Genomic DNA, 19,403 nt, shown 5'->3' on the forward strand with positions numbered 1-19,403 from the left:
CACTGGGGAGGTGTGTAGAGGGTCACCTTCCAAACTGGTCACAGAGCCTGAGTGCCTTCATGCTTGTGCATTTCCCAGCGACCCAGGGCTCGGTGTTGGGGTGGAGAGCACCCTCAGGCTCGTATTCAGGACCCCTGAGAGCAGGTGATGCTCAGAGGCCTGGGTGTAGGGGCCTGCAGGTTCCAGGAACACACATGTCTCCTTGTAGGAAACCAACAACAGCTTTTACTAGGAAAGTCTGCAGTTGGTCTGGGTCATTCCAAATCTCATCAACAACTCCAAAACCACTGGGAAGCATGACCGACTTTAATGTAGATGTGTGCAGAATGTGTGTGTACACACACACACAAACACACAGAGCTAACAACCCTCCAACCCCACACCCCTGTCTGACATTTGAATGCAATTTTAAAACATATCCAAACAAGACGTGCAAGATGACCTTTCCTGAGCAAATGTTTACTTGTTTCTTAGCAAGAACACATGCTCATTTTGATATGCACATGCTGGCTGGTGCGCCGAGCACACTGTTTCCTGAGATCCTGTTGCCCAGTCCCCCTCTCAACCTGCATGTGGGTTTCAGGCCCTGTTCCCTGAGGATCGGGGACATCAGGTTTTGTGTAGCCATGGTAAGACAGTCAAAACTTTCCCAGAGAGCAGCTGTACAGCAGTCAGTCCTCAAGGGCGGGTGGGCTTGCTCCTGCAATCGGACTCTGATCTGGGACCCCAGCTCTGGCCTGGCGCACATGCCTGTAGGCCGCAGGACAGCGTCCATCCTGGGTCCAAGCTCCACAGGTGAGCTTGGAATTTGATTCAAGTAATCACTTGCAGAAATGAGATTGAAAGCTCCACCCATCCTGGCCAGATTTCAGGAAGAACGTTTCTCCTGAGAATTTCCATGTTGCGGGAGACACAGTGTGTGTGTGCAGCCTGGCGAGCACAGGAGGGCAGGGACTTCACGTGTATCCCCTACTTCCTGCACAAGTGGGCCATCCTCCCTGCTCCCGGGGCCTCTCACCAAATGTGATCCTCCCCTTCTCCTCCTGGTCAATTGCCCGAAAGAGGTCAGTCACAGTGAGTTCCGCCACCCCTAAGGCTGTCTTGAGGATGCTGGACAGGGCGTCTTCATCTATGCTACCATCTTCCTGAGACCCATACATCTGCAAGGCAAGGCCAGTGTTACCCGAGGCCCCCTCCTCTGTCCTCGGCCCGCTTCTCCTCCCCTTGGTGCTCCGGCTTCCCAGCAGGCTGTTCCCCAGGCAGCAGGGCCAGAACCTCCTCGTCAACCTAGGGAGTGCAGAGCCTTCTGAGCAGCCACCCACCCACCCATTTAGAGGCGGGCTCCACGGGGTGGTGTTTGTCTGCCTGGTCAGGGATGGCACCTGTGCCCTGGGCCTTGCCTGGCACACATGGGCACATATAGGCTTTTGCTTAGTGAAACAAACGACCCTCGGGAGGTGGCCAACCTACTGACCACACCCCCGTTCTGATGGCTTCTATCCAGTTTCTGGGGGGTGATGAGCAGGCACAGCAGGGCAGCCTGCCATCATCGACGCCAGCTCCACTGCCAGGAGGCTTCCACATGAGTGCTAGCCTGTCAGGAAGGGGGTGCCATCCTCTTCCCGCACCACTCCTCCCATTGCCTGCTATACCTGCCCCTCAGGTGGGAGCCTGGGCACATGGCCCAGAAATGGTCATGCTCTCGGTTCTGAGAAACAAGCTGAGCACCTCCCCCACAACTGTGATTATGTCACAGATTCTACTGCCCTGGAGGGCAAGGGCCCGTCAGAACAGGGCATGCTGAAGGCAAGGCCACCAGAAGGGGCATGAGCCCACGGGGCAGCCTGGATGCAGGCCTGGGACCCTTAGACATGGCCTTCCCCGTTCGGGAGGAGGCAGGGCAGGCTTCCCTAGACCTCACCCAGTGTATTCCTTGGCGTAATCCACATAATGTACCTGTGCTGAAACGAACTTTCCAGTGTTGCTGTGAAGAGGGTCTGCTGGGTTAGAACCAAGAGGAGAGGCTTCTCTAGCCAGTAAGAGGCAAGCAGCTTCCTGATCTGGACATCAGGTTTTCAAGGGTCTGGCTAATGTGAGTTGAACCTGAGAGAACCCCCTACCCTGAGACTCTGACAACACTGTGTCATTAGGTGAGCAAAGCTGGCCTAAGTCCATCTTAGGTGTTAGTGTCCTGGTGAGGTCAGCCTTATCTTCAGATGGACCAGGACCCCCCATTATGGACTTCTGTAACTCCCAGACTCCTGGCGAATGGCCTGTCTAGGGTGCACTGGGGCAGGCAGCTCCTTAGCACCCTGGGCCTTGCTTTTCTCCCAGTGACGAGGCTGATTTGGAGGCCATGCTGAGAGAACAAGTGAGATGTGTGGCACCCAGCTGCCCCGCCCAGGTGCCCCAGAACTCAGGAGGACTCATCCTGTGCCCTTCTCATGAGTGAGGATGACTACTTCCAGGAGGAATTTGATTGGAGGAGGTGCATTTTTACATACAATGGCTGGTATAAGCTTATGTGAACACAGCCCTCAGGCAAATGGTTGCTACCACATTATAAGGGGCTATGAAAACGCATTACAGGTCTGATGTAACCCACGTCTCACTGTCCCATAAATTAAACTCATGCAAACCCCGCACTTGCCTTGAATGCCAGATGCATGGTGTCCAGGGTCTGGGCTGGCCGGCAGACGACAGACAAGGCGACCACGTACTCCCGTGGGTCCATCTCGCTGCTCCCACTCTGCAAAAGAGAGATGCCCTCAGGGGCAGCTCGGCCACCTTCCACAAAATACCTAGGCCCAACACTGGCTGCTGGGCGTTAACTAAAGGTTAGTTCCATGCAAACTTGAGATTATTTGTCTACATGAAGAGTATTTGGAAGAACGTTCACAACCACTGGTTTCCCCAAGGCAACTCCACTTTTTAGGCCACTACAGTTCATTTTCAGTCTCTGAGGCTGTCACATGAAGCTGCTCAAGAAAGTACGTGTGGCGTGGTGACTGCTGCCTGCAAAGGCTTTTCCTTTGGAAAAACAGACCTGCCAACCGCAAAACTCGCTTTCGGGCTCTGAGAGCCTAGTCTGCCAATGGCCGCACAGTGAGCATGCAAAGTAAAGGGGCGTCCCAAGCTGGATGTGGACACACGGGACCAGGCCAGCTGCGGGTATCCAGCAGGCCGAGTTCACCCAAGGTCCCAAGCCTATGTACTCCTGGCTCTGGGAAGGTGTTTAGCCTCGGGTTTGAGGCTCTCTGTGAAGTGGAGAACATTTTTACCTTTTAAGACCATTGTGCCTTTGAAATAGCAGAAAAAAAAAAGAATAAGCCACATACTGTAGTGAGATGTCTGGTGCTCAAGGAACACTCACTAATAACACATCACCATGCTCCCTCCTGTATTTCAAACCTGACACTGTTGTCAAAGTACCTGAGTGAAATGTAGCCACAGCTGTGGCTCCAACAGCAATGGAAATACACCTTCAATGTGTATAAAGCTGCCTTCACACCAGGGGGCTCCCAGGTAGGCCACCTGTTCAACTACACACTGTGCTGCTGTAGAACCTGCAAACTCATGAGGGCCCACGTGCCCAGACCACTCACCTGATGCTCCTGGTTCTACCGGGCCAGACTACGCTGCGCCTTATGGCCACACAGGACATGCAATGTTGTCACACGGAACATGCTGTATTATCCACATTGAACATGCTATGTTGTATATGCATGAAATTCTATATGTTCACATGGAACACACTATGCTGTCCACACGCAATGTTTTTCACACAGAACATACTACGTGGTTCACATGGAACAGTCATGGCTGCAGGAGCCCCTTCCCAGACACTGCACGACTGGCTCCTACAGGACGCTCAGCACAGGTGTCCACACTACGGTACAAATGTCCAGGAATGACTAGGTGTGGCCGGTGTCTGGTCAGCCATGGCAGCCTGCCCCCGCGGTTCTCTGTCTCCCACCCTCCCGAACCCCGAAAGGCCAGCCCACAGTTCAGCCAGCATGTATGACCTGATTACGATGTGCTTTGCAGAGAGCGGCGAGGGTGCTGTCCCAGGAGACCCCACGCTCTAGACAGAAGGCTGATGGGACCTCCAAGGCACTGTCCAGAAAAAGGCCACTGTTTAGCAGTTCTGAAGGCCTGGCTGAGCTGGGCCGGTGGAGGCCTCTGGGACAGGGGCATAGTAGGGGCCAGAGGCCAAACTGTGTAGCATCAGGCCTTTTCAAAGTCTAAGAAAACCCAAACTACAGATAAGCTTATCAGCAAATGTTGATTTAAATGTCAAATGCTTTGTGCATTTAAAAACATGAAAGGCTACACTCTAAAAGATGGGGGGTTGGTAGTATGGGCCCACTGAGGAGTGGTTTCCCTCCTCCACTTCCAAAATTGTCTAAAGGACGTTTATATTACAGGGATAACAACAAATACTTTGAAAAGTAGGTTTTGCGTCCCCTACCCCCGCCAGGTGACAGTGCTACCTCGTCAAACAGGGAAAACATGTCGGCCAGGGTGTCCGAGACAGGGACTTCCAGGTACACCGCAAACTCTGAGAGCTTGATCTTCTCTCCCCTCTTCATCCGAGCACTTTCTGCATATCTATCCAGATCTTTTTCAAGTTTTTCTGGTTTTAGGCTAAACAAAAAAAGAGAAAAAGATTTTTAAAAATAAAAATCACAGAATGCCAAAAACAGGAGGTTTACTGTTTTATATAGACCCAACAAAATATCAGAATTATTTACAGACTGGGCATCCAGTTTTCAAGAGGCTTTTGGTAACTGAAGGCATGCAATGAGCTTTGTCCGAGCATCTGCATAAGCTCTTAGACCTCTGGCAGGGCATCTGTAAGCCAGGACATCTCCTGGGGTGGCTCCAGAGACAGCCAACACCAGCCATCAGGGGCTCTAAGGCACTCACTTCTGTGCAGATTGAAGCTGGTATTTGAAAAAAAAAAATCACTAGAATAAGTCCTCCAACTCTCTCCTGGACCCCTGTCCTGAGTGACATCAGGCAGCCCGTGGGCACCCTGCCACCTCCAGGTCAGGCAGCAACACTTGCAGGGTGGAGGCCTTGGCGAGGTTCTGCCAGAAGTTTCTGATCCAGTACAAAGCTTTCCTCTCACTGTTGCCAACCGCATCACACCTGCTTTGTCACACACTGCAGCCCTGACATTTGTCACAGCACTTAAAGGAGTGTCCTTTTTGACTAACTGCTCAAGAATTAAACAGACAAACAACCAAGGCACTCACCCCAGGCCCCTCACCAGCCTGGCAAATTCTAGAAGGCAGGTGTCTGCAGGGAGACGAAGCTGTCCTTCTGCCAGGGCCAGCTGGCAGTCCTCGAAGGTGTAGTCAGTTACAGAGACGCCCAGGGCCCTATGGCAGAGAAGAGGGCCCCCACCATGAATGCCCCGCAGGGCGGCCACCCCACTTCACAGGAGCGTCCGTGGTCTCTCCCGAGTCAGCTCTGCTGGCAGAGATCCCGGCAGAGGCAATGCCGACATGTGTGTCCTACATTCTGGTCTGAGCCCTCACAGTAAGTACCCGCACCACACGGCGACCTGCACACGAGGGAAGCCTCTGGAGGCCGTGACACACAGGAAGACAATGTGGGAAGCCCACGTTCAGCATGAAATATAAATGCTTAGTACCTGGGACTGCCCTACGCTTTGCTGTCAGCTCAGTATTATCTCGGTTTGCGCCCTCCTAGAGAACAAGCATGCATTTGGGCCTTAAAGATGCAACATCGCCCCATGGGGGGTTTGATGGAGAAGTTCAACTCTTTACAGGTGACCAGGGATCACTTTTATCAGAGCTGGTACTGCCCTAAAGTTAGGGAGACAGAACTCAGCCATTCTCAGAACTGTGTTAGAGACCATGACAAATAAATTTTCCTGACTATTAAAGAAAACATTCGAGGTAGGAAATTTATCCAGTATGAAAAACTAAACAGCCCCCACCCTCATTAACTGATTGGGCTTTCCATCATCTGGATAAAAGTTCCTGTTGCCATGAAAATACAGTGTGTAATCATGTGAGAAGGAAACAGTAGCTCTGACATTCTCCTTGACAAACACAGTAGTATGATCCTTTGGAGACAAAAGCCAGAATCGTATCGGCAGTGTCTTGGACTATTCCACAAGAAGGCGGAACGAGGCCAGCTCAGGGGCTGCTGGGAGAGCCCTTGGGATCCTGGCCCCTCTCAGGTGCATTAGAAGGTGAGACTAAAGACGAGGGAGGCAACAACCTACTGAAATTCTCCTGCAGCTGCTGAGACAAGGGGGTTCTCTGTCCTTTCCCATTGCACATATCACAATTCCTCTCATTAATATGGCCAATTTCTTGAGGATACATAGTTTTAGAAAATGTCAAGTTAGTTTGTTTCAATGTGTACTAAGAATATTTATACCTAACCCGTTGAGCCTGCAATTCCACAAATACGTCTTTTTTTTTTTAATCATGAGGTTGAATAGGGTGTCACAGAGCGACCTGACTTCTCAAAAGTTAAAGGTCAAGCACATCCTGGTGGTTGGTGTGCGGTTCAGAGAGAGGGAGAGGGAAATGGAGTTTCAGAGGGTGGGTGCCCAAGGTGAGAGGGGGTACTGTTCCGCTGCACTCTGTCCCTAGCGCCCAATTTTCTGGGGAGCCTGTGGAGGAAGGCCAAATACTTGGTTGAGTTTAATTCATGTATGTTGAGGTGACATGCATATTTTTTCCCAATAAAGTCTCAGAATACATTAAAGTGGGGGTGCAATGTGTATACCGAGATGTTTTATTTAAGAAGTCTAAATCACACAGGTCAGCAATAGCAACTGCGGACACCCTGTGCGCAGCAGCTGGACCCCCCACAAGTGGCTCACAGAGCCACTGAGCTGCTGGGCCCCCTCCAGGCACAAGGCGGTCAGAGTCAGAGGCAGCCCCTGCTGCCCTGAAGGAGGAGCAAGGAGGAGAGGGGGAAGGACAGGACAGGAGGGACACAGGCAGTTAGAGGGGGAAGAGTATGAGCTGACATTACTATACCTGGGACACGCCAGGAAACAGGTGAGCACATTCCTGACGGCAGCCTGGGTGCCATACAAGTGGGATGAGTTACTGTACAAGGTTAGGTGTGCAATCAGCATGCTGAACTTGGTAAGATGGGGCAAGAACATTAATAAACACTGTATGGGCAGATGCACGGTGAAGCTTCAAGGATGCTCCAGTCCAGCCCCTGAAGTCTGCACAGGCCAGCACCCTCACTCTGCTCTGGGTCACCACTGGAGTGACTGACTGACAGCAATGAGCACACTTGATATTTGTGAAATTAAGTGATGATTAAGCATCTTCCAAATGCTGAACAGAAGAAAAGCTATCTGACAGAGGAGATGTAAATGTATGCACAACAGGCAGCCCATGCTTGTTCACGAGCTTTTGTAAGAACCCATCTTCCTAATGCTGTTGGCTTTCTTGTGTTTAGCAATGCCGAGGAGGAAAAGAGCAGGTGAACAAGAGTACTGAATACTCAGGGAAGTCAAGGGGGTCAGGGGCTCAGGGGGCCCGGGAGGAGGAAGAAGGGCACTCACTCAGCCATGATGCGCCGCACATTGTTGGCGTACAGGGCAGGGTCCTTCTTCTCCTCCTCCGAGGGACTGTACACTGGAAGGAACTGAGCACACAGACAAGCTGCCTTACTGCCACGCTATCACAGGACACCCACTCTGCCAATGCCACCATGAGTGACAACTGCAAGTCTGGCAAAATTAAGATCTGCCAATGCAAGTCCCATTAGAATCATCTTCGAAGTTGTCACATGTGCACATAAATGTGTGTGTGAAAACTCACAACTTACCATTCCTCACTAGGCATGCCCACTCCCCTGACACTGAAGCAGTGGCCAGTGTACTGTATTTATAATTGCACACAGGGGCTTAATCTTTAGATACAAAAGAATTACATGTATGCTTTCATTTCTAGAGGCCTGTTTGTGTTAGGGATAATACAATGAACTATTTCTATGTAAAAGATAATTATTAGCTTTTTGATATCCACTGCATTTTGAAGATAAGTTGTCTCATGAACATGTGTCTTTGAATGAGCAACACTTATACAGCATTTTATATAAGTCCTATCATGGATAAAAGGCCAACCACCACCACTGAGCCCTTTTTCTTTGACACTAATACTTAAGAATCCAGAAACATCCTGAAATCCTATCAATTCTCATCATATAACACTAACGTTTTGCTTAGAGTTACATTGAAAGGACCCACATAAATTGCAACAGTTTCTCACACTAACATTGGTGTCTTCAAGGAGTAATACCAGGAAATACGTTTAGATGGATTTCACAAGCCACACAGCTTCTTTCCAATGCTCACAATTAGAAGCCAGGTCTAACAGAGAGCTGTTTCTACCAGGAGGTCCAGGGCAGCCCTGGATCTTCTTCCTCAGAGCCTGACTCCATTGTGCTCCTGGTTACCAGGAGGTGAGCCATATAAAATGTCCTAAGCAGTGGGCCTGCTACCCTTGACCTTGGGCCAAGGCCCTTTCAGCTCAGTCCTCAGCATTAAGTAGCTTACAGTCTACTGAAGTGAAAACCTTGGTGAAAAGCCAGCTCATTTGTAGTCAGTTTTCTCTGCAAAATTTATCAGGAGGTAGTAAATTGTTTCACAAAATACTTAAGTTGCATATGACTCATCTTTAATTTTCAGGTGCAGGAGTGGCCTATTAATTCCCTTTTTAAGAAAATGAACTCTATTCCTCATCCACTCAGATAAAACTTACAAGCTAAACAAATATAACTGTATTTAATTTAACTGAGAGGATGGGTATTGGGACTTTGTCTGAGACATTCAACGGGATGCAAACTGGAAGGCAGGATATGCGATCTGACCAAGCATCAAAGAGAGAATGACAATATGTCAAACTCATCAGTATTAGTATCAGATAAAAATAAAAGCTAAAATAATCATTCATTGCATATATGTTAATTTTATATGCCCTCAAACTGTGCTTACCATAATAAAAGAATGACAGGTGTAGGTTCCTTACTGATTTAAAAAATTGTATCCGAATAGATTTTAAATCATCCAAGAGACAAAAAGTGATACTAATCTACTGGGAAGAAGCTATAGGGACCTATGAGAAATGAAAAGAGTTCAAAGAGAGATGATATAACATTGTATCTATACAGATCCTAAAATAACATTATATTACACTCTATCTATACAGACACCTATTTAGCATTGTATCTATGTAGAAAACATAACATTGTATATAACATTATCTTTATATAGACACTAATATATCTATAAAAGACCTTGATACAATGTATCTATAACCCCAACGTATAATTGTTAACAGTATCCATACAAACCTCAATTTCAACTTGATTGTGAAACTGACACAGGGTGAGCCACAAAATTTCCAACCTTAAAAGCAAATAGCATTGGTTAAAAGATTCCATTTAGTTAAATTACTTCCAATTCTGGAGCAAAATCTCCAGATCCCTTGCCCTGCAGAGGGCAGTACTGGGCAGTTAATGCTCCTTTATAGGAGATGGATGCTGAGCTCTGTCTGCTCAGCTTAAATCCAACCTTGAAACACAGCAGTGAGACAGGCTACTTTTATTAAATAGTGGTTTTCACAGTTCTTATTAAATACGCTCATATCTGCAGCTTTAGTTTGTCCTGCAAGCCCCTATTTCCCAAGTTTGTCTTTCAGCTCAGGAAACCTCATCCACCTGTCCTCACCCTAATTATCCCCTGGCAGCACAGACTGGACAGGTCTTAAGTTATGCCATCCCAAGCCTGGCTCCCAGAGTTCCTGATCTTAGAACCAGCATTACCGCCCTTTTATATGCAGGAGTTGGAAATAGGGAGCCTTTCAGAATCCTGTCCCTGGGTCTTCACTCACCACCCACTTGATACACAGTCCCCCTCTTAACTCTTTTACACACCCCACTTCGGCCTCAACACTGACAGCCCAACCCCAGGTCACCAGGACCCCAAAGGAGCCCCTTCTCAGCCTTTCTCCCAGCTTCCACCCTGCTTCTTACCACTCACCCTCCACACTCCAGCCCCAGAAATGCAAAGAACACCACTCAAACCTGCCACCCCTCACAGCACCTCCTCTGCACCTCATTCCAAACCCCTTGACAAGGTCTAGGGGCCCTGGGAGGACTCTTGCCTGGCCTCTGCATCTACCTGTCCATTTCCAAACTCCTGCTCAACATGCCTAGAACCCCTGTGCCTTCCACCCCACAAAATAGCTGAGCAAGAGGAGAGCCGTCCCCTGGAGGTCTGTTGTCTTTTCCAGGGTGGTGATCACTGAGCTGAGAGATGCAGGATGGGCAGAGAAGTTCTCACAATTATCTTTCCAATGGGGCTGAAGAAAAGTAAGTCCTGGAACGCAGGGTGTGAAGAAGTCCATTTTTTACGTTTAATTTTCACAAGGGGCCAAACCGAACTGCTGTCAAATGGCAGCAGGTCACGTGTTCAAGTTTCACATTTGCTAAAGTAACTGGGGCACTTTCTTGAGAGGACAGGACAAACAAGACAACACAATGTCAGACTTACGCTCCGGGGCCTTGCCACGTCCATGTGATGGTGTCCTGGGGGACAAAAAAATGAGTGGATAAGGCATGACTGGGAGTCAGGCACCAGAAACTCCTGTGGATGTCACGTGGGCTGCCCCTCTGCAGGCATGCCCATCTTAATCCCTGCCCTCATCCCAGCCTTCCTCTGACCCCAGAGATGCTGATCCCCTCATCCTCCCAAGCCCACTCTGGGGCAGAGGAGAGGTGGGTGCTCATAGCCTCTGGGTCCTCACACCTCCCCGCCAGATACACTCATCTCTCTTCCCAAGGCTCCAAGGTCACCCCAGTTCCCTTTCCCTGCCCTTTCCCCTCTTAAGGTAGCCCTGGCACCTCAACCTACAATAAGGAGCCACTTAGTTCCCCCAGACTTGCTCATGCAGGCCTGTGAACAGCGCCTGCAACACATGCCTGCCCATCACCATCACCCAGATGACTTCCAATGCCACACCCACCTGTACCCCACTCCACCGGGTTAGCTCCAGGCTTGGGAAGGGGGAGAACAAGCCACTGCACAGTGATGTTTCCCACAACCCCGTGCAAGCCCAGGGCCCCATGGGGGCATTTCAGACCCTCTCCATCCTCAGCCTCAGCAGCCACACCAGCCACCTAGGTGGGGACATTAGACAACATGTGCCTGTTTCTACCCTGACACTGGTGACATCAGCCGTGTGGACTTTTTCCTTCTTCAGTCCTAACAGTCCTGCACCCCTTCTCAAGGCTCTGAAAACCCAGAGCCTGGGGCTCCCTGTCACCCATAGGGCCCCTCTGCACAGATCTGTGCTAATCCTGCCAGCAGTGCGGCTCTTCCTGTGGCCACACAGTGAACATGTGACCCAGGCCCACAACACAGGGCAAAGCAGATGCTCTGCTTCTCTGACACCTGAGCTGAATAATTCTAGAACCAAACAGGAAACCTTGCTTAAAATACATTCATGAACTTTAAAAATGGAAAATCTAGAATTCTACACACCGATGACAGATTCTCTTATTCTCACAGAGACTGGCGAACAAAGGCATCTTTTCAGTTTCAGCGGTGCCATGAGAATAATTTTATGTCAGTTTGTGTGGCAACTGGTTCTGACTGACATTTATTTACTGGCCACTCAGAAAGCCTCCACTGCCCCTGTCTACATCTGCAGGGACAGGGTCCAGTGTGCAAACCTCAGATGTTACGGGCCTGGCATGGAAGTGGGGGAGAGCAGCAGAAGCCCCGGTGCCCACAGATTTCACATGCAACTCTGCCACCATCGTCTGTCCCAGGTATTCCAGAACCTGCCGTGTCCTGACCGTTTCTCCCTTTGCTGCCATAAAGACACACTGTGACTGCGGTTGAGAGAGCTCTGTGTTATGAGATTCACCTCGCGTACCCTCCGTGGAGAACCACTCCAGTGCGTCCAGTACCCAGGCAGGGCCTAGGGCATGAGGGCGTGTGGACCTCCTGGCTGCCAGAGCCCTGCAGCCCATCAAGGCGTGAGGACGCCCACCTGGACAGGGTTACAGCACAGGGAGATACAGCCAGCAGGGAAAGTGTGCCCACACCTGGGAGGAAGGGAGAGCCACGGCTGCTTCGCAGGTGTGGACACGGAGGCCAGTGGGCCCCGGCTGGAACCTGCTCTGAGGCCTTGTCCAGGCTCTGCCCGAGCTGGGGCTCTGTCAAGACCAAGAGCTCTGAGCCCAAAATACCCCCTTTTATTTTGTTCTCTCAGAACAAACAAAACCTCTGCAGCCAACAGAGGCAAGATAAAGGCACACGAACCACACAGTCCCCTAACTCTTTTGTGTCCCACTGCCTCCAGCCTTTCAGAGCTTAAATGTTCTAAATTTAAAAATTTCCTGGAACTGGGCAGTGAGAGCTGCTGAGGACATTGGGTGGGGGGATGTTTCACATGAAAATGTCAGGACTGATCACGCGAGAGGAGGACCACCACTTCCTGACCCATGAGGCAGGACTCTGTATGTGAATACTGGGGAATATTCTGGAATACTGGGGTTGATTAGACACCTGGTACATTCAAATACCTCACAGTTCTCCCTCCCAGCATTCACTGTAACACAAACCCCCAGAGCACACTCACCAGTTTATTAGGGTACCGCAGAACCACAGGCTGGACAGGGACCCCAGGGATGAAGGCACCTGCAGAAAAAAGGGACAAAGGAATGCCATCTCACTGCCATGCAGCAGGTCCTGCACTTGCACGTCTCCCGGTGGCCTCCAAGTAAAATGGGACATCCTGCCAGGCCTTCCTGGTCAGCAGCAGTCCTGTGCCTGGAAGGTTCCCTCCATATCTGTGCTGGCGAAAAATATTCAGAGAACTACAGGGTCAAAGCCCTGCTGGCAGGAAGCAGATGAGAGCGTGCCCAGGCTGAGCTGCACTTTGGTGGGACATCTGGGAGGCATGGTGGAGCAAGTGTCTCTCCACTTTTTTGAGAAGAAAAAAATAATTAAGAAAACCACATACCAGGTTTGAAGGTAATTAGGCAGGTCCTGTTGGTACAAGTTCCCTCTGGAAAAATCATTATCTTGAAAGAAAAAAAAAGAGTTCAGCAATAAAGGGACATAATTTAGAGTTCACAAGTGCCAATTTTCACAACCTATTTCTCTACTGCGGACATAATTTAGATACTTTAATCATTTTCAGTTGAACAAGTTGAAATGCATTATGGAAGCTTAGGCTGATTTCCTAACTACATAATTTATTAAAATCTGGAAGCAATGCAAATAGATAACAGCATGCACCTCCTTAGACCAGGGACTCGCAGATGGCTCACTTGGTCCCTGCCTCCCAGCTGCCATGAGGACCAGACACACTGCACAGAGTGGACAGTTAGTGGGGCAGGACGTGGGCGCACAGACGAGAGCCCTCAGCTAAAGGACTGGGGACTCAGATGGCCCTGGGAGGAGAGGGTGCTGGTCCAGCAAGTGGAAACACCAAGAGAATCTGCAGTTAAGCAACATCTTCCTCACTGGACTTCCAATCACTGATTTGTACTGACTTCCAGCAATATACTGTGAACTTTCCCACTGCTGAAAAATGCAGCCATGGGGGTCAATTCTGGCTCCTGAAGGGAAGACTGTTTCCAGGTAGCCCTGAGCCAGCATGGGCCCAACCCCAGCATGCCTGAAGGTCAGCGAGGTAGGCTGAGGGAGGAGCGGGAACGGCCTGTGCTCGTCAAGGTGGCGGCCCAGGAACTACTCCTAATGTCTGCCCACAGGCACAGATGCCAAGATGCAGACCCCAGTGTTTCCTGAGCAGCCAGAACCCAGAGTTCAGTGGGATTTCCAGCTTCTCAGTATCAGCTCAGCTGAAAAGATGAAAAATACAGAATGGGTCAAATACAGCCACAGCTAACACCAGCCATGGTCAATGCCTCACGGCCTGGGTCAGGAACCAGACACATGACAGGCGGCTTAGCCCAGGAGGGTCAGAAGCAGTGAACACTTTATAGACGAATGCGTTATTCAGACCTGAGATTGTGCTGACCCCAGCAGACAGGTTAGAAGCTCTTTCCAACTCAAAACTTACAAAAGATTTTTTGTCAGCAAGGATGATGGGGGAACTTGAGATGTAGGTCTGAATGGTTCCTTCTTGTTTCTTTTCATTTTAAAATTCCAGAACCAAAAGTACCCAACATTTAGCAGATTCTTGGACTTGCATACTCATCAAAAATAAAAGGGAACAAAACATGCCCAGCCACCATGGAAGGCAAGTTCTGGCCTTTTGTTCACTCCCAGCCCCCAGCCCACCAATGTTTAAGTTCATCTCTTTTGGAATAAATCCACTGAAATGCAAGCAGGGCTGCATTACCTGTGGCCACTTGCCATTCGACTGCGCCCGTCTCTTGATCTCCTCCACAGTCCTCCTGCGGGAGTCCTGGTCCGACCGGGACACAAAGACTGGTCGGATGTACTTGATCAGAGCTGAAAGAGAAGGTGAGGCATTGTATGGGGGTGCTCTGCTTCCACTCCATCCAGCAGGACTGGCTGAGAGGCGAGACCCCAGATGTCCCCAGGGCTGCACCCTGGGGCGGGTGGGAATTCCCTACCATAAGGGGGTGGGGAAAACACCAAACTTTCACAGAATTAGACAACAGCATGGAGCCTAACAGCATGCAAGGCCCAAAGTAAGGACACCGAGTATCCACAGGAGGTCAGTCAGGGAAGGATGGAACAAGGCTGGCCTGCCAGGTAGCAGAGAGCCTCTGTCCCAGAACAAACAGGGGAGGGTATGGGGGTGACTGGCTCAGAGGCAAAGAGCCCAGGGCACATGGTTCCTGTTGTGGGCTGAACTGTGTGCCTCAAAAAAAAAAAAAAAAAAAAAAAAAAAGGGTTGGTGTCCTAACCCCAGACACCTGTGATTGTGACCTTATTTAGAAAGGTTTTGGCAGGAGCACTCAAGGTAAGGGGAGGTAGTCTGGATTGAAGCGGGCCATGATCAGTCACTGGGGTTTTTATAAGAAGGCAGAACAGACACAGAGGGAGAGAACACCATGGGATAACAGAAGCAAAAATGGGAGTGATGTGGCCACAGCCAGGGGCCGCAGGGACTGCTGGAGCCACCAGAAGCTAGAGAGAGCCCTGAGAGAGGGTCTCCCTGAGAGTCAGCTCTGCCAACACCTTGATGTTAGGCTTCTGGACCCCAGAACTGGGAGAGAATAAACTTGTGGTTTTTAAACCTCCAGTGTGTGGTGCTTTGTCATGGCAGCCCTGGGAAACTCACAGAGCCCGACCTGTAGGTCAGGGCTCCCTCGACCAAAGCTGACATGACCCTTTTGCGAGAAACTTTAAAGATGGGAAGATACATCTTAGAAAACTCTGAACTGGCTTTAGAGTACAACTATCCTCAGGGAGAGCTCCCATGCTCGAGAGATGAGGTTGAGCTGGAGGCCAAGGCAGCCGGCAACCCTCTGGGGTGAGTGAGGCCTCGTCACACCCAGCTCTGCCCCAGAGTCCTTGCTGGACCCAGGATTAGCTTCAGGCTCTTCTCCTGAGTGCTTTCATTACTTGTAGGGAATAATATCCTATGACTTTAGAGATCTTCCAAAGAACAATGAGAAAACTTACTTTAAAAAAAGAAATAAAATTCTCTCTAGTTGGGCCCATGGGGCTCATGACATCTAAGACACATGGCTCTTAGTGGTGCTCTTTTTCCTATGTCTTGAACATTTTGCTTTTTCACCATTTATGAACTATTTCTTCCTTTCCTGCCAATTATTCCTGACTCTGCTAAAATGAAAATAAGAAAGAAATTGAGGAATGGTGAAATTGCTTTCTGCAACCCACAAGAGGGTCCCAGACCAGACCGTGCCAGCACCCTGAACTCGAATGTCCAGCCTCCAGAACTGTGAGAAATGAGTGTCTGTTGTTTAAAAGCTGCCCTGTTGTACCACTTTGTGACAGCAGCCTGGACAGATGCCGCCCAACCCACATTCAATCAAGTCAATATTGGTAGCACCTATTTTGCCAACAGCAATAATGTATCGGACCCTCTCTCAAACGGTTCCTCTTATCAGAAAGACAAAATCAAATTTATACAACATTTTCTAATATAACTGTCAAATAAACACTAATGTTGTTAGGTGCCACATGGCACCTTCAGAGAGGAAGCCGGGTCCCAGGGCCAGTGGATGCCCCTTTGATTCCGCAGCCCTTGCTGTGAGGCAGAGCATCACCCACCTCTGCCTAGACCAGCCTGCTCCAGAACCCATGTGCAGTTTAAAAAGCAGAAAGGCTGGCAGGTGAGGAGGAGAGAGCACTGGCAGGGCTGCGGCAGAGCAGCTGGAGAGGAGAACACGGGGATGAGAGCCGGGCACAGGCTGGCCAGTGCTCCAAGGGCTACCATGGATCGTGCCCGGCTGGGCTGGGCCAGGCTGGGCATGGTGGGTATTTTAATTTGTGAAGTGAGGGGCCCACATAGAGTACCCGGGGGACCATGTAGAGTGCCCAGGATTCCTTATACTGAGTGTGTTCAGTGGTGACCCTAGAAAGATCTGTCCACATCCTAATCCCCAGAACCTATGATTGTGACATTTTAAAAAAAGGGGGGGTCTTTGCAGATATAATTAGGTAGAATCTTGAGGTGAGATCACCCTGGATTATCCAATGACAAGGGCCTTTATGAGACAAAGAGACACAGACACAGGAAGAGGCCATGGGTTGATAAAGAGGTTGGAGTGACACAGCCACAAGTCCAGGGACACCCTGGAGCACCAGGAGCTGGCACAGGCAGGAAGAACCCTTCCTTCCTGGAGTCCCACAGGGAGCTCAGCCCAGAGACACCTTGATGACAGCCTTCTGGCTCCAGAATGACAGCACACATTTCTGTTGTTTTAAGACACCAGTTTCAGCAATCTGTCACGAAGTCTAAGGACACTCATGTGCCTGGGTTTATGGTACAGCAACTAGTGCACCGAGTCAGAGCTACTGAGTTGTTCTCAGACTTCTAGAATCCTCTGCTAGAACTTGAAGAAGTACTTCAACACATTATAATATGTGAGGGCACTAGGGTGCTAATGAAAAATAAAAACCACAATTACTATTACAGAGGAAATCACAACAAAGGAGAAAAACAAGGACGCAAGACCCATAGCCTATTTCATGTGGAAGTGACCAGCACCATCTAGTGGAGGGAGTCTCACTCACTTCCCCAGATCGGGATGTCTCTGCTTTCGGCCTTCATCACGATGGAGGACATGGTCATGGTGACGGGGATAGCATCAAAGTAGGAAGAGTGTGGTGCCAGGGTGAGGATGGCTGCCTCGGTGGGCAGGGCCTGCCGCCCCTTCACAGTGATCTGGTGGAAGCCGCCGATGAACCACATGGTACGCATGATGGCCTTGAGCAGAAAGTCCACGACCCTGTGAGAGAATGTGCAAGTCAAATGAGGCTAACTGGTGGGTCCCAGACCCGCCCATCTCATTAGGTACATGCCAGTCACATGGAGCCAGTCACTCGGAGACCAGTGCTGGCATCTCAGTGCCAACCCCACTCAGTCATCCAGGGCCAGCTCAGACTTGCAACAATTGTTATTGAAACATCTCAAAAGGGGGGAGGGGGAAAGTGCTGTTCTCTCTATTTAAATGTGCAGTGGGATGTGTTTTTCACTCATTTATTCAACAAAATGCAGGGCCAGCTCTGCTACATCACTCAGCAGCTTTAAGACAACACATGGCTATGGAATACAACAGAACAGCAAACAGGGGACAAAATTAACACACCGACACCCTAAACTTTGGAAAGAGATTTACTAGCATTCTAAGTATATACATTTTAAATGATAAAACAGCAAAACACCTATAATACACATTAAAATATAGAGTGAAACTCAGAGCCGAATTAGGAACAGACACCTGTCATGTAAACTCTCCAATCTCATTTCCCACCAGTTGTCTGAGGTTCCTGGAATCAGGTGTCATATTATTAAAATGAGCCTTTTCTGGATGTAATTAGATAAACAATAAATTTGGAAGAATCAGTCTAGATCAACTGAATTTGTTTCCTATTTATTCTTTTCTTAAATATATGAGAATTTAGGTATTTAAATCTGTACATTCCCTATCGTGGTAACCTCTGACAGTAACAAATGAGGTTACCATTCAACATGTCATTAAGACCACACATGGGTGAATGGTGTGGTGAGCGGGTTGGCATGGCTATACATGCTCCTGTCCACAGGGAGCAGGAGTCACATTTATTTATTTATTTATTTATTTATTTATTTATTTATTTATTTATTTATATTTCTCTGAAGCTGGAAACGGGGAGAGACAGTCAGACAGACTCCCGCATGCGCCCGACCGGGATCCACCCGGCACGCCCATCAGGGGGCAACGCTCTGCCCACCAGGGGGCAATGCTCTGCCCCTCCGGGGCGACGCTCTATCGCGACCAGAGCCACTCTAGCGCCTGGGGCAGAGGCCAAGGAGCCATCCCCAGCGCCCGGGCCATCTTTGCTCCAATGGAGCCTCGGCTGCAGGAGGGGAAGAGAGAGACAGAGAGGAAGGAGGGGGGGGGGTGGAGAAGCAGATGGGCGCTTCTCCTGTGTGCCCTGGACGGGAATCGAACCCGGGACTTCTGCACGCCAGGCCGACTCTCTACCATTGAGCCAACCGGCCAGGGCCAGGAGTCACCTTTATAAGTAGCCATGTGTCACGCGGCTGCTCCTTTAGCTGGGTAGTCAAGCTATGAAAACTGCCACAGAAACACAAGAGCCTGAAACCTCACTGGACTGACTTTCACGGGGCTTGGAAGCCCTCAAGAAAATTCCAGAAGATGCGGCCTGACCGAGCTGAGCAGCCATCAGTTGCTGAAAGAGCACATGGCCCTGTAGAACCACCGGAAATACCTTTGTCTGGATGATAGAGACTGTGAGGTTGCTCACGGAGGTGCTGGGGACAGAGCGCAAAGCTCTAGTGCTAGATGGTGCAAACGTGCAGGTGTGCCCTTTTAATTAGTTGTCCAGCTGCACATTTTAAATGCACATTATTGTTCACAAGAAAAACACATGCTGAAACAAAAGTTGCTAGATGCCCACCGATGCATAAGGAGGAAGAAACGAGGCTGTGAGGAGGAAGAAACGGGGCCATCGGGACAAACTGCAGGGAATAGGAATTGTCCTGGGAAGGCAGGTGCAGAAGCAAGTGGGAGAGGAGAGCTGTTAAAAACAAGTGGGGACCAAATCCCAATCTTCCTATCAGAGACACACCCACCACCTCAGATCAAAGCTCAAACAGCACTGACAGAAATATATGGGGCGGGGTGGGGGGAAACCCGACAATTCTCCAAATGTCTTGGCAGAATTCTATTCCAACTCCAATTGC

General features: G+C 49.7%; 1 protein-coding gene across 3 annotated transcripts in view; it reads right to left on the minus strand.

The window, feature by feature from the left end:
• LPCAT1 (lysophosphatidylcholine acyltransferase 1) overlaps nt 1-19,403 on the minus strand; it is a 47,544-nt gene that overhangs the window by 2,667 nt on the left and 25,474 nt on the right. For 2 of the 3 annotated variants that reach the window (XM_066243335.1, XM_066243352.1), the window contains 11 exons: nt 17,228-17,442; nt 14,394-14,506; nt 13,047-13,107; nt 12,663-12,721; nt 10,568-10,602; nt 9,367-9,421; nt 7,574-7,656; nt 5,262-5,387; nt 4,494-4,647; nt 2,651-2,749; nt 1,019-1,160 (listed from right to left, as the gene is read on the minus strand). In XM_066243335.1, the coding sequence (XP_066099432.1) occupies nt 1,019-1,160; nt 2,651-2,749; nt 4,494-4,647; nt 5,262-5,387; nt 7,574-7,656; nt 9,367-9,421; nt 10,568-10,602; nt 12,663-12,721; nt 13,047-13,107; nt 14,394-14,506; nt 17,228-17,442 (1,142 nt within the window). The remainder of the gene's footprint in view (nt 1-1,018; nt 1,161-2,650; nt 2,750-4,493; nt 4,648-5,261; nt 5,388-7,573; nt 7,657-9,366; nt 9,422-10,567; nt 10,603-12,662; nt 12,722-13,046; nt 13,108-14,393; nt 14,507-17,227; nt 17,443-19,403) is intronic. The other variant, XM_066243344.1, reaches the window with a different exon arrangement.

The sequence above is a fragment of the Saccopteryx bilineata genome, chromosome 1 (genome assembly GCF_036850765.1).
Source record: "Saccopteryx bilineata isolate mSacBil1 chromosome 1, mSacBil1_pri_phased_curated, whole genome shotgun sequence".
Lineage (NCBI taxonomy): Eukaryota > Metazoa > Chordata > Mammalia > Chiroptera > Emballonuridae > Saccopteryx > Saccopteryx bilineata.